We start from the raw sequence: 13,852 nt of genomic DNA, 5'->3' as shown, positions 1-13,852 counted from the left end.
GTGTTCAACAAAGGTAGATAAAAGAACTTTAGGTCACAAGAAATCGTAAGCGCATTTCCTTCCTAAACCAACAGCTAAGAGCATAACTAGAGCTAGAGTAGAAGTGCAATAAGTTAGGTACTATGATGAATGAGAAAAAACAAAAACAAAAGGACAGATTAGAAATGACAGATTAGAAGACAAGAGCATCAGAAGAGCTAGGACAGAGTAGGTGATGTCCTAAGAGGGAGGATCCGGGTAGTGTTTCTTGAAGAGATGGGTCTTCAGCCTGCGGCGAAAGATGGGCAGCGACTCCGCTGTCCTGACATCAGTCGGGAGAGCATTCCACCACTGAGGTGCCAGAACAGAGAAAAGCCGCGACCGCGTCGATCGCAAGCAGGGGCCGCTGAGCGCCGGGGCAGCCAGTCGCCTGGAGGCAGCAGAGCGAAGTGGTCGGCCGGGGGTGTAGGGCTTGACCATAGCCTGGAGGTATGAAGGAGCTGTTCCTTTCACTGCCCTGTAGGCTAGCACCAGAGTTTTAAACTGGATGCGAGCAGCTACGGGGAGCCAGTGTAGAGAACGGAGAAGGCAAGTTGTGTGGGAGAACTTGGGAAGGTTGAACACCAGACGAGCAGCAGCTTTCTGGACGAGCTCCAGAGGTCTGATGGCGGAAGCCGGGGCGCCAGCAAGGAGGGAGTTGCAGTAGTCCAGGCGGGAGATGACAAGAGCCTGGATCAGCACCTGCGCTGCCTTGTCGGTGAGGAAGGGACGGATCCTCCGGATGTTGTAGAGGAGGAATCTGCAGGAACGCGTCACCGAAGCGATGTTTGCCGCGAACGACAGTTGGTCGTCCAGGGTCACACCCAGATTCCTCGCGGTCCGAGTAGACGTCACCACGGAGTCATCTATGGTGATGGCCAGGTCTCGGTGCGGGCAGCCCTTCCCTGGGAGAAACACCATCTCAGTCTTGTCCAGGTTGAGCTTCAGGTGGTGCTTCGACATCCACCCCGAGATGTCTGCCAGGCAAGCAGCGATGCGCGTCTCCACTTGGGCGTCAGAAGGAGGAAACGACAGAATCAGCTGGGTGTCATCAGCATAGCAGTGGTAGGAGAAGTTATGGGAGTGGATAACCGAACCAAGAGATGTTGTGTAGAGGGAGAAAAGAAGAGGGCCCAAAACCGAACCTTGCGGAACCCCAGTGGTGAGCCTACGTGGCTTCGAAACAGAACCTCTCAGTGTTACCTGGTAGGAGCGACCTGTCAGGTAGGACGCGAACATGGAGAGCGCAGAGCCAGAGACACCCATTCCCTCAAGGGTAGAGAGAAGGATCTGGTGGTTCACCGTGTCGAATGCTGCAGACAGGTCCAGGAGAATCAGGACAGAGGAGAGAGAGTTCGCTCTAGCAGTTTGGAGTGACTCGGTCACTGCCAGGAGGGCCGTCTCGGTCGAGTGGCCCACCTTGAAGCCGGACTGGTGGGGGTCCAAAAGGTTGTTCTGGTGGAGGTACAGGGACAGTTGATTGAAGACAGCACGTTCAAGAGTTTTAGATAGGAAGGGTAGAAGGGATACCGGTCTGTAGTTCTTGATGTCTGAAGGGTCAAGAGTTGGTTTCTTTAGAAGCGGAGTGACTCTAGCAGTCTTGAAAGCAGAGGGGAAAGAGCCAGAGGCCAGAGACGTGTTGATGACGTGGGTCAGGTAGGGAAGAAGATCCGGTGCAGCAGACTGAAGGAGAGAGGAGGGGACAGGGTCAAGAGAGCAGGTGGTGGGGCGGCTAGATGTGATGAGCTGGAGGACCTCCTGGGCAGAGAGGGGAGAGAATTGGGACAGAGAGGGAGATGATGGAGAGGGTGGTAGAGACAGGACTGCTGGCGGATGATGGAAGGAGGATCGGATGTCGTTGACCTTCTTGTCGAAGAAGTTGGCGAAATCGTCTGGGAGGAGAAAGGAGGAAGGAGGAGGGGGTGGGGGTTGGAGAAGGGATGAGAAAGTTTGAAAGAGTTTTTTGGGGTTGGAAGCAGAGGTTTGAATTTTCGTGCAGAAGAAGGCAGCTTTAGCAGCAGAGAGAGAGGAGGAGAAAGAGGAAAGTAGCGATTGGAATGCATGAAGGTCCTCCAGGAGTTTGCCGTTCCTCCATTTGCGCTCAGCCGCTCTCAAGCTCCGTCTCTGAGTGCGCACCGAGTCCGACAACCAAGGGGCCGGTGGAGTTGGGCGTGCAGGCCTGGAGATAAGGGGGCAGAGATAGTCCAGAGAGGAGGACAAGGTAGAGAGAAGAAGATCAGTGGCAGTGTCAGGGGAAAGAAGAGAAAAAGATTCAGGGGCAGGGAGAGCAGAGAGAACAGAAGAGGAGAGATCAGTGGGGATGAGAGAGCGTAGATTGGGACGAGAAGAGATCATGCGGGTGGGGGGAGATTGGGTGGGTGGGGAGGAGAGGGAGAGAGTGAAGGACATGAAGTAGTGGTCAGAGAGATGTAGAGGAGTGACGGAGAGGTCAGCGCTAGAACAGTGCCTGGTGAAGATGAGGTCCAGTTGGTTGCCAGCCTTGTGGGTAGGAGGAGATGGGGAGAGAGCTAGGTCAAAGGAGACAAGAAGAGAAACAAGAGGGTGAAGTTTCTCAGTCGGGATGTTGAAGTCGCCAAGAAGGATGAGGCCGGAGCCGTCGTCAGGGAAGTGAGAGACAAGAGTGTCGAGCTCCTCTAGGAAGTCCCCGGAAGGGCCTGGTGGGCGATAAACAACAGCAATGGTGAGCTTGACCGGATGAGAGACAGTGACAGCATGGAATTCAAAGGAGGAGGGAGAGAATTGTGACAGGGAACAAAGAGAATATGTCCAGTCTTTGGAAATTAGCAGGCCAGTACCACCACCCCGCCTCGCAGCTCTGGGAGTGTGAGAGAAAGAGTACGCATCAGACAGAGCTGCGGGCGTGGCAGTGTTTTCTGGGGTGATCCAGGTCTCTGTAAGAGCAAGAAAGTTAAGGGAGAGCACAGATGCGTAGCCTGAGATGAACTCAGCCTTCTGTACAGCAGATTGGCAGTTCCACAGCCCCCCTGCCACCACCTGCTCAACATGAGTGGAGAGAGAAGGGTAGATAAGATTGGTGGGGTCACGACATCTGGGCCTGACCCAGTATCTGTGTGGCCGCCGAGAGGAGAGAGTGGGAATAAAGCACATGGTTAGTAGAAGATATACAGTACAGTACATTACTAGGGGCCTTAGAGAAGAAGTCGCACTTGAAAAAGTCGCCTGTTGCCTTTGTTCGCCTAGCCTTCGTTTGCCTGGCGCTTTCTGAATGAAAGTTTAGTAAAGACTGCTTCACTAATTGCCAATTGCAAATTGTCTGCTAGGAGTGCAGGCCCCTCCCACAGATTTAACAGGGTACTTAAGGGTCACCTGGGCAAAACTCGTTACAATCAAAGACAGTATCAACGATACTAACAATAGCCTAATGATTAAAGCACTACTGCTAAGCAATCAAAGTACAGCAAAAAGCAACCTGGTAAGCAAGTAGATGTACTTAGCCAAATCAAGATGAACCCAGTAGTTCAGACACCCACAAAAGTTAAACACACACAGTTTACTGTTGGATTACATTTCATTGACACACAGCAAAAACAGGTGTGAAACCTATTCAACGTCAGGTCACTGTCACAGAACTAATTTGGGACCTTTCTAAGTATTTTCACCAAAAAAGAAATCGTTCAGAGCTGAAAAATGTTCTGACCTGAAGCGGACAAATCCACAACGCAACAACAAATTCTAAGAAATGTGGATATGTGACTAGTTCGCTCGACAGCACTTTGCTGATACAGAACACAACGGGATTCAGGATGCAAACTTTTTCGGTCTAAAAGCGACGAGTGTGGGCACCACTTTGGCCCGGCCTGGCTTCAGGACTTGGCTGTTGTCTTTCCAGCTACAATGTAGCTTAATTACGTCAACAAGGCTCTGACTGGCTATCACAAAACCGGTCTGACAGGTGCAAACCAGTGTATAGCGGGCACGCCCGTCATTGTGAGGAGAAGAATGAGCGCTGGAAGGAGCTGTAGAGGCTGGAGGTCAGGGAGTGGGAGGTGTTTAGGTGGGAGAGGGCGGGTGGCAGGCTTACCTGTCAGTGCTTGGAGGAAAACACAGGGAGGAACAGAATGAAGAGCAACAATAGAGAGAGAGAGTACTAGGGAGAGACAAGTGTTCATTGTGACACCATTTGTGACTATCTATTTATCTAAAGGCCTGAAAAACTCCTCCCATCTTCTATTCACCAACACTTGGCGCCCTGAGTCCGATGGCAAAGCCCGACCCGGTAGGTTCTTTTCCTTCAATCAATACTCAGACTTCCTCAATGCTCCTCAATACTCATTTATCCACTCTTGTGACTCTTGTGAATGATTTTTCTCCCTTTCTCACTCTCTCTTCTCTCTTCGCTCTGTTTGCGTTCCACTGGTTGTCAGTTAACTTTGGTGGCCTTCAGGCATTTTGGAGAGTATCAGTCATTCTGGTTTAATGACGTGATTGTAGGCTTCCCAAATGTCAAATATGCTGTGAGGGATGAGCGAAATGTGTCTGTCTGTTAATGGATTACATTTTAACTGCAGAACTCCTTTTGCCTAGACTCTACAATCTATTCAAAAAGTAGTTAAACTGTTAGTAGAGATAAGTATTAACAGAATATAAGTCTTGTCTGTCTGGAATCTAATCCATCTTGATTTAAATCCATATTTCTCTTCAGCCCTGTATTTGGATCTTTGTATATGTGTCACTTGGTTTCTTAGCATCGCTGTAATTGTTTGTAGTGGAAACATTGACCTTTTCAAATGAAAAGCGATCCTTTAGTCTTTTTCATTTTCTGTATGTCTTCCTGGCAGACAAACAATGACCGGTGATCCAACCGGGGAACTATCACATTTCATAAATACCATTGTTTGAACCTGTTCCGCTAGAATTCAGCCTTGTCCATTTAAGCAGGTTTGCAGCCTATGGACCTATATTGTAACCTGAACATCGTGCAATAGAAATGCTCTTTTCAAACACCTTTGTTACACTCCGAGCCCACAGGTTTTTTTCAGTATGTGGCCCTGCAAGAACAATTCTATATGTCTGACAAATCACCTTTAATCAGGAACGCATAGCAGCTGGGATGACTTGTGTGAAAAGAAGTTTGTCACACCTGAAAAACTGGTGAAGCAGCAACGAAGCGACAATGATTTCAGCTATGAAGCTGACGGGAATTAACTTTCTATATGCCATGCGAGTTAGTTTACATGCACGCCATGTCCCCACTGTAATTAAGGTAAAAAGTGAGTCCCCATACATGCACAGGATCAATAAATCACTGTTTGTATACATGAAGGCGTATTTGAGCATGAAGAGGAGCAATTCAGTTAGTTATTCAGGAATGAAAGAGCACAGCAACGCTTTTGTAAAGCGTTCCTGCAGTTCCCGCAGACAGAATGGAAAGCAAAAAAATGTAAAAGGATAGACAGATGATAAGTACAGTAGGATAGGAAAAGAAAGGAAAAGGTAACAGAAAAAGAAAGCTATAACGTCAAGAGCAAACACAAAACCAGGAAGTAAATAGGAGGAAAAATACCAGAAGAGGGAGAGTTAATGTGTACGAGACCCACTGTGTATGTGTGCCTATGTGTGTGTGTATGTTTTAGATTAGGTCGGAACATATGCAATGATGGGAACGAAGTGATGGTAAGCCAGGCACAGGGTTTGGTTGATTTGATTGACTTTGGTGTGGGATTTGGATTATAGGACTCGGAACATCTTTGTTAGTGAGAGTCCAACTGTGTAAGCAGTAAGAAATGGAGGAAATGGTGGAAATGGTAATGAGTGAAGGTGTGTGTGTGTGTGTGTGTGTGTGTGTGTGTATGTGTGTGTGTGTGGGTGTGTGGGTGTGTGTGTGTCAGTGTGTCAGTGTGTGTGTGTGTGTGTGTGTGTCAGTGTGTGTGTGTGTACTGCACTGTACTGTACGTATGTATGGGATGTATTTTGCTTTAGTTGCTTGACTAGTATGTGAACATGAGCTTTGTGTGTTGAGGGTGTGAGTGATTAAGACCAACAACGACAAGCTTCTCATTTTAGTGATTTGAAATGGTGACAGGTTCTAATGTCGAGGCCATATGTGTGTAATGTATTGTCAGGTGAACGCCAAAACAAAGTTTCCCTTGCGAGAAATCTGAGACGTCGTCTTAATCCGATTATAAAACATGCAGTTTACAACGATGTAATCTAAGTCTGTTAAGCGGGGTAAGCGCACTGCGATTTGTGCCGAAGGTATGGATCAAGGAAATGATCAAGTCTGTTGTTCATACTGGAACTGACAGGTACAACAAAAGGGGGCGGCGCAATTGCGGGAATAGAAGAAGGAGGAAATGAATGTTTGAAAAACATTACTGTTTTTGGTAATCTGTCTAATTTATTTCTATTTCTGTTTTATTTTCAAACCTATAAAGGGCTTTTATCCTGACTTTGTTTCAAGCATTTTATTTTATTTTATTTTATGTCATTGTTTTTATTTACCTGCTTTTATCATTTCAAATTACATAAACTGCGCATAAAATAAAAGTAATCTTCATCTTTTGATGTCCAGGCCATTATAAAGTGTCTTCTAGTGAGGCATACATGTCGTTTACATTGTTCACATCACAGTGTCTCAAGCTGCAATTAATTCAAAATAGTTTAGACTTTAGACCCTTTGCGTGTCAAAATTAAGATTAAGAAGTTGAATGCTAGTAAATCAATTAAAGGGTGTTTTATTCCAAACACCACCCAAATCCGTTTCCTTATGACTACACCCCCTCTGACTGTCATGGGGGCTGTTGCTTGATGTGGTAGGAGCGCCTCTGGTTGTATTGGTCAAATAAGCTGTGGCATCTGGTTTCTGGAGTTAATAATGACTCAGCACGTCACACTGTGACTGTGACTGTGTGTGTGTGTGCTGAGGGAACAGTCAAGATCTCTGCGCTGCTGATCACGTTTCCTCTGTCGCCCTCTCCTCAGAACGAGCGCCCCCCTCCTTACTACGGCTATGGGATGCACACCCAGCCCCCCCTCAAGCCCTATGAGGAGGTGGTTAATGGCGGGGGTCTAATGGGGACCCCGCCTAGCCAGCCTTACTACATCCCAAGGTATTCTCTTCCACATGTGGCACCTCCTGTTACAGGCTCAAGCACATGTGAGTACATACGTGACCTATGTGACTCTTTAAAAGCACCCCAGGTTTGTGTTTCAATATTATGTTTTCTTATTTTTGCTCTGAAAAGGACAGGAATTATTTTTTAGTTTTGGACAGCATTGTTTATTTTTGCATCTCAAGTCTCTCTCACGATGATAACCTTGGTCAGCCGGTCATTGAGATGCACAGCAGGCGAGGCTCGTGTCGTAGGTCATTTATGTGTTTGTGTTGTTTTTCCAGACCCTGTCAGGAAGAAGACAAGGAGCTGCGCGAATAATGCGCGGTGCTTTGGAGGGTTGGGCGCCGCTTTACTGTTGTTCCTCCTGCTGGGTATTGGCATCTGGATCGGAGGTATACTGCATTCATGAATACAGACAACTGCCGTTAATTCATATTCATATCCTGCTGTAATTTATTCGAATCTCTTGTGACACCGAGTTGTGTTAAGCCTTAAGTCTTCAGTTGTGGTTTTCAACACTAGACAACCACAAAATGAAAGAATATGAATACCTTTTGATTTTTTAAAATACAGGAAGCCATTGTGTCTTTTGATGGCCCTCTGTTACTATGATTCATTTGAGATTTCATCCACTTTCGCTGTAACTTTATGAAGAAAGGCTCAATTTGCCTAAAACTTGAAAAATGAATATTCTCTAAATACCTCAACTAAACTTTTCGTATAAAAAAAACACACTGCAGCACATCATCATCAAATTCCTCTCTGCCTCACCGACAGTGCGATACGGTACCAAGAATGCGTTTGAGGACTTCTTCTCCCATGAAAGTGAGGACAGTGAGGACAGTGAGGACAGCGACGATAGCGACTCGAGCGAGTCCAGCCATGACACCTGCATCAACAACACGATACTGTGTGATGCTACGAAGGACTGCCAGATGGGCACCGATGAAACAAACTGTGGTGAGCAGACACATACACACACACACACACACACACACACACACACACACACACACACACACACACACACACACACACACACACACACACACACACACACTTATAGACCTGTTTAATACAAGAACAGAGCAGATAATCCATATGTAGTATAGGCATCACATCAATTTAGCAAGATTTTCACTACACAATGCAACACAACACCAATACTGACTGAAGCATGACAAATGAACAATTGAACCAGCAGCATCTCCTCCTGTTCGCTCCTGGTGTCATGACGCCTCTATTTTCTCTACTCTTCACTTGGGTTCACACTCTCATCTCACCTCAAAGAGCTAATTTTCTCCTGCAGTGATTATGACGCACTACGTGATCAGAGCTGATGGGATTCGGCTCTGATACTCGGGTGTAAGACACACATATAACACATAAGAAGAAGAAGAAGAAGCAAAGAGGAGAGAAGTTCTGTTCTATATGCTGGGCTGAGGAATGGAACAAGATTTTGTCTTTTGTCTTCAGTGCTGTGTGCCATGTTAGAGACCAATTCTATATGCAACATCAAAGATACAATCAATCAATCAATCGACCGATGTCTTCTGATATACTAAGCTTCACCATCTGGAGTCCAGGGAGCCAGACGAGGCTCAGGTGCTCATCTGGTCAAGCAAAGTGAGCATTTTATGGGTGCCACCACTTTTTACGTAACGCCTCGGCTGTAATCACAGAGGCATGGAAGATTTGCGTGTTTGAAACATAGAGAGTGGACATTTACATTTATATTTAGTGGCCACTTTAAGATTGCATCAATGCTATTTTCCAGTTAATGTACATAACTAAATATTCAGCAAAAACGGCATAGTGTTGTTTCTCTAAATGTGAGATAATTGAGCTTAATGGTCAAAACTATTTAATGAAACTAAGCTTTTTTTCTCTCTTTTGTCTCCCTCATCTTCTTCTCTCTTCAGTGAGGTTTGGCAGCAGTAACCGTCTGGAGGTCAGGACATCACAAGATGGACGTTTTCTCCCAGTGTGTTTCGAAGGCTGGGACAAGGCCTTCGCCGACAAGACCTGCGCTCAGCTCGGCTTCAAAAAGTAAAGAGCCCCCTCATCATCCAGAGGCCGTCCAGGCTTCACGGAGGAGCGATTATGCTGCTCATTCAGCCAAACGCAATCTCGACAGCAGCTTGCGTGGGCCTTCTATCTCCAACCTGTAATTTACTCTGAGAGATCCATCTAATTTTTCCACACCTGCTGCTGTGTGTTTAGTGCTGAATTGATTCTGCTCCCATGTTCTTGGGGAATCTCAGTGTGACAGAACCAGAATGAGTTTCTAGGTCCATTCAGGCAATGTTAGACCAAATAGTCAAACGGTGAACGCTCTCTTTCTCTCCCCCCCTTCTCTCTCTCTCTCTCTCCCAGGACCTTTTATACAGAACCAGTTGAGGGCAAGCCGACCATTGGGCTGACGATGACCAACGCATCATCTTCGTTTATTCAGGGTCAGGTCCAGGTCAGGTATGTCATCTGTGTCTGTGATACACTGCATGATCCCTGAGATCTCCCTTTGTGAAATGCTTGTTAAATTGAAACTGGCACTGCTTATTAATTTAACTTGAAGTATATTTACAAGCCAGGTTTTGCCCTTAACATATAGAAATGCTAACAGTAAAAATGCAAATACAAATCCACAAAATTGGATAATCATGTTCCAGCTAGTAGAGACGTCACAGACACGATAACAGAGGCTGGATAGATTCAGAGTGGAGGATGGGCTGGGCCATTAAATATGTTTAAATACAATTAAAATATCAGCAGATTTTGCTTCATTTAAATGAACTGGTGATGTTTGTTTAATCTTCTATCCAAGTAGTTATACCACAAAGTATCTGATAAAATGTACTATTATGTACAATTATGTACAATAATGTATGGTAAATACTCACGCGGTCCTCCCTTCTCTGTATAGTTCTTCCTGTCCAAACCAGCAGACTGTCTCCCTGAAGTGCATCGGTAAGGAGCCTCCATCTGTTCCTACAGTCATGTGTCCAACACACACATGCATACACGCGAGTGCGCACATTGCACCTATGGGTGCACACCCGACCATCTGCCACGTCAGGAACAAAACATAAGATTTCCTCTATGAGCTCACTGTCATTAGGATATAGCCAAAATGTTCTGAAATAGGAAATTGCAGTTATTATGACTACTACAGTTACTTGTATAATTCAAGGAAATTCTTCGATTCAAATTGTGGTCGACTTAACCTCTAACCCCTCTCTTCATCTTGTATTATCTGAGGAATGTCTTAGCAGTGTGATATGGTTCCGTCTCACACAACTTCTGGGTTTCACAGACTGTGGACGGCAGCAGTCTTCAAACCGGATCATTGGGGGCAGCGCGGCTTCGGTGGGTCAGTGGCCATGGCAGCTTACGGCCCACCTGCGTAGATCACACGTGTGCGGAGCAGTCCTGATCTCGCCTTTTTACGCTGTAACCGCTGCTCACTGCTTCCCAAGGTGATTTTACCCTTGAAGGAAACTAGCCTATACATCCTTTACGTCTTTCAGGGTTTATGATTTGTTTTAAATTATTGTTATTATATTATGTTTATTTATTTATTAGTTTTTAATTTGCTGCACATGTTACATATATCTGATTATACATCTGCTATATCTATCTGTTGAAACCTGCACGATGAAACTTCTGAAAAGTGCCTGAACTAATCCAACATGGTTAGCTTGCCCCTGCACAGTCACTAGAAAGTGTCTCTGTGTGTTGCAGCTCTTCATATCTGAGGACGGATCTGTGGAGATTGTACGGTGGAACGGTGTCTCAGTCTAATCTTCCTAAGCCCTACTTGGTCCGAAAGATCATTCTCAACCAGAACTACAACAAAAAGACCAACGACAACGACATCGCTCTGTTCAAACTAAAGTCACCTGTTAGCTTCAACAGTGAGTCCCTTTATTCTCATTTAATCACACGTTTATTCGCTCAGTTTAGTAAACCACCCTGACGCAATGTGTCTGAGATTCATGCAGAGAAAATGAGAGATGGAAAAAGCAAGAGAACAGAAAGAATTGGGATCCAAAACATGATATCATCAGGCTCCAGGTTTGACAAAGAGTTTTCACCGAGTGTAACAAACGCGGATTTTACCTCTTATCTTAGCTTATCTGTCCATATTTGATTCCGCTTAAAAAACTCTGAGAATCTCGAGAGCAGCTATTATATCCCAAAGTGACAGACATGACACGGGATGCAGCCACCTGCCTCCTCTTCTTCACAACTCCCTGGGAAGGCATAACATTGGCTGACTGGCTAATAGGAAGCACATGGTGCAGCAACCAGAACTAGACTAACCCAACACCAAGCTGACCCGATTAGTTCTATGAACAGTCTCTTACCTGCAACTTGTATGAATGGTTATGTGATCTGGTCTGTGCTGTGCTGCTCCTTTTCTGTAAATGCCTGACATTTTTTCTGTATTCTAGATAAAGTTCTGCCAGCTTGTCTCCCAGGGTTTGACCAGATATTTCCACACAGAATGGAATGCTGGACCTCTGGCTTTGGCAGCACTGCTGACGGATCAGGTGTGCTGGAGTGATAAACCTTTTATTCAGCGCACTTTGTGACACTCCTGTATGTGTCACCTTTTCACCTTTATCTGGTTAATAATTGTAATGTTTTCTCGCATGCAGGCACCTCCTCCAAAGCTCTGATGGAGGTGGTTGTGAACATCATTGACAACAATATGTGTAACAGACGCGAGATGTATGGCGGCCATGTGACCAAAAATATGTTGTGTGCCGGGCACCTGGCTGGAGGCAAAGACGCTTGTCAGGTGAGTTTCACACTCTCCTTCTATCTCCTTGTAGTTTCTCCATTGACCCAGTTATTGACACAGGACTGCTTTAGTCATTGCATCACATATGTTACAGGCTCTGTTACACTCCTTGTGATGCTTCCAAGGAAAATGTGTCAGCAATTACTTATTCACTTTCCAGGGCGACAGCGGTGGACCTCTGGTGTGTAAGACAGGGGACACGTGGTACCTGGTGGGGGTCACAAGTTGGGGGACTGGCTGTGGTAGAAAGAATAAGCCAGGGGTTTACACCAGAGTCACCAAAATGCTGCCGTGGATCTATAACATGATGCAGGTATGAATGGGTGCGGCTAACATTCATTTGATGAACTCTGAACTGTTTCTGTACCTGAATGAATATAGAAGTTACATGCAGTTTGAGTGATAGCTAAAGCTCAAATCCTTTGAAGCTGCCGATTGTTTATGAACAACAGGTGCAGACAATTAAGCTGAGGCACAAAGCTGAGTCAGTGTGACTGTGAAGGCAGAAGATGGCTGTAAACCACATGTAGAACAAGTGTCTATCACGCGGAAAAGTATCTATCTGAAAAATGCTGTTACAATCTTTTTCAACCACACAGACAATGGAAGTCATGAGCACAGGTGCCTTTCAGTTTCTGGGCTCTGGCAGCTCACACCTGACGTCACATTCTGCTTTAATGCAAAGTGAAACCAACACACAAAAGCCATAATCATCACACATCAGACGCGTTCAGTGATCCATCTCTGCTCTGCTGCACAATACAAAGCTGCAGTTAGATTAATGCTTTATGTTGACGCTGGCTGTGCCTCCCTGCAGAAAGAGACGCTGTGATGTGACCTCCCTCTCCTGTGGCTTCGGCACCTCCTTTGTCCCAAGACCGCTGGCGGCCTGCTTCCCTTCTTCCCCATGACCGCAGCGCTATGAAGTCGTCTTCAAGAGGCAGAGCATTCTCGGGGAGGAAAACTGCATTATTGAAGAGATTATGAAGGCAGATAGATGGATGGATAAAAGGTGGTATGCTAGCTTGGGATGACAAAATGCACTTTAATGCACCTTTGGTGTGGCTGTCGTGTATGTTGCCTGAACCTTAATTTTTACACATCAATTACTTTTTTTAGTCACTCTTGTATTTCAGTCATACACTATACAACATTGTGTAGATGTAAAGATGGCTGGACCTTCTCTTATCTGTTCAGCTCTTATCTGAAATGCTGCCCACTCACCAATGACCTCAGGCTGGAGTCCCGCTGCAAGATTCCCTTCATTTTAATTGAAAATGTAAAAATGTAAATATTCGAAGTGTTACACCAAAGAGATTTGAAATTGATGAGCTGGTCAGACGAAGTTAAATATCAGGAGAAACATCATTTAAAGAATAAACAGCAATCTGGACTTTGCTACTGATGGTCAGAAGGGGGAATCTACCAAACAAATGTGCTTGATTGCAGCATGTGAACCCAGCCTGTGCGGCGAGTTTCTCAGGGACCCATGCAGGACTTTGTCAACCATCTTAGAAATCACAGCAGACACTTTTAATTTGGATTGAGAGCTTGCACACTGTTCACACACACACCTACATTACCTTCTTCTACTCACACTGTGAATGTTTTCTACAAACTTGGCTTGTGTTTATTTTATTGGCATTGATAGCTGACAAAATCCTCTTGTCAGATGTGCGTGGGAATTGGGAACGCTGAGAATTATCAATAAATAAGTCAAATAAAAAAAACACTCCACTGTCTTCTTTAAGACATATAGGCTAGAATAAAAGAGAGTGAGCAGCAGGGGCATAAATGGAGCTCAAGGGTCTGTGTGTGTCTGGGGGGGGGGAAGAGAGAGAGAGAGAGAGAGAGAGAGAGAGAGAGAGAGAGAGAGAGAGAGAGAGAGAGAGAGAGAGAGAGAGAGAGAGAGAGAGAGAGAGAGAGAGAG

At 45.6% G+C, this 13,852-nt stretch overlaps 2 protein-coding genes across 3 annotated transcripts; one reads left to right on the top strand and one right to left on the bottom strand.

Moving 5' to 3' along the window:
- Positions 1–165: 165 nt before the first annotated feature.
- On the bottom strand, positions 166–1,312 carry LOC142991619 (uncharacterized). The gene is made up of 2 exons (XM_076141690.1): positions 1,222–1,312; positions 166–1,025 (listed from the first exon to the last, which is right to left on the bottom strand). Exon 2 carries the CDS (start codon positions 979–981, stop codon positions 220–222), a length of 762 nt encoding a protein of 253 aa, XP_075997805.1. The 5' UTR covers positions 982–1,025; positions 1,222–1,312; the 3' UTR covers positions 166–219.
- A 2,766-nt stretch (positions 1,313–4,078) lies between these two features.
- tmprss13a (transmembrane serine protease 13a) lies at positions 4,079–13,599 on the top strand. Of its 2 annotated transcripts, none has more exons than XM_076141676.1 (13): positions 4,079–4,276; positions 6,982–7,156; positions 7,397–7,507; positions 7,893–8,075; positions 9,038–9,164; positions 9,492–9,587; positions 10,039–10,082; positions 10,429–10,591; positions 10,857–11,029; positions 11,570–11,668; positions 11,777–11,919; positions 12,083–12,235; positions 12,740–13,599. In XM_076141676.1, the coding sequence occupies exons 1-13, from the start codon at positions 4,259–4,261 to the stop codon at positions 12,752–12,754; spliced, it is 1,500 nt and encodes a 499-aa protein (XP_075997791.1). In that variant the 5' UTR covers positions 4,079–4,258; the 3' UTR covers positions 12,755–13,599. The 2 variants fall into 2 exon arrangements, with proteins under 2 accessions (XP_075997791.1, XP_075997790.1); XM_076141675.1 differs by lacking the exon at positions 4,079–4,276 and adding an exon at positions 5,565–5,673.
- Positions 13,600–13,852: the final 253 nt, after the last annotated feature.

Source organism: Genypterus blacodes, unplaced genomic scaffold (assembly GCF_046128005.1).
Source record: "Genypterus blacodes isolate CSIRO-AG114 ecotype Tasmania unplaced genomic scaffold, CSIRO-AGI_Gbla_v1 ptg000003l_1, whole genome shotgun sequence".
NCBI classification, from domain to species: domain Eukaryota; kingdom Metazoa; phylum Chordata; class Actinopteri; order Ophidiiformes; family Ophidiidae; genus Genypterus; species Genypterus blacodes.
Note: the sequence above shows the minus strand (reverse complement) of the source record. Positions and strands in the feature narration are given on the sequence as shown.

Bases quoted from the DNA above. Each gene is read 5' to 3' on its own strand.
- LOC142991619 (XM_076141690.1), bottom strand. From the start codon at position 981: ATGTCGAAGCACCACCTGAAGCTCAACCTGGACAAGACTGAGATGGTG.
- tmprss13a (XM_076141675.1), top strand. From the start codon at position 5,581: ATGTGTACGAGACCCACTGTGTATGTGTGCCTATGTGTGTGTGTATGT. The intron at 10,083-10,428 runs GTAAGGAGCCTC...TGGGTTTCACAG, and splicing joins TGTCTCCCTGAAGTGCATCG to ACTGTGGACGGCAGCAGTCT. The intron at 11,920-12,082 runs GTGAGTTTCACA...TTCACTTTCCAG, and splicing joins GAGGCAAAGACGCTTGTCAG to GGCGACAGCGGTGGACCTCT.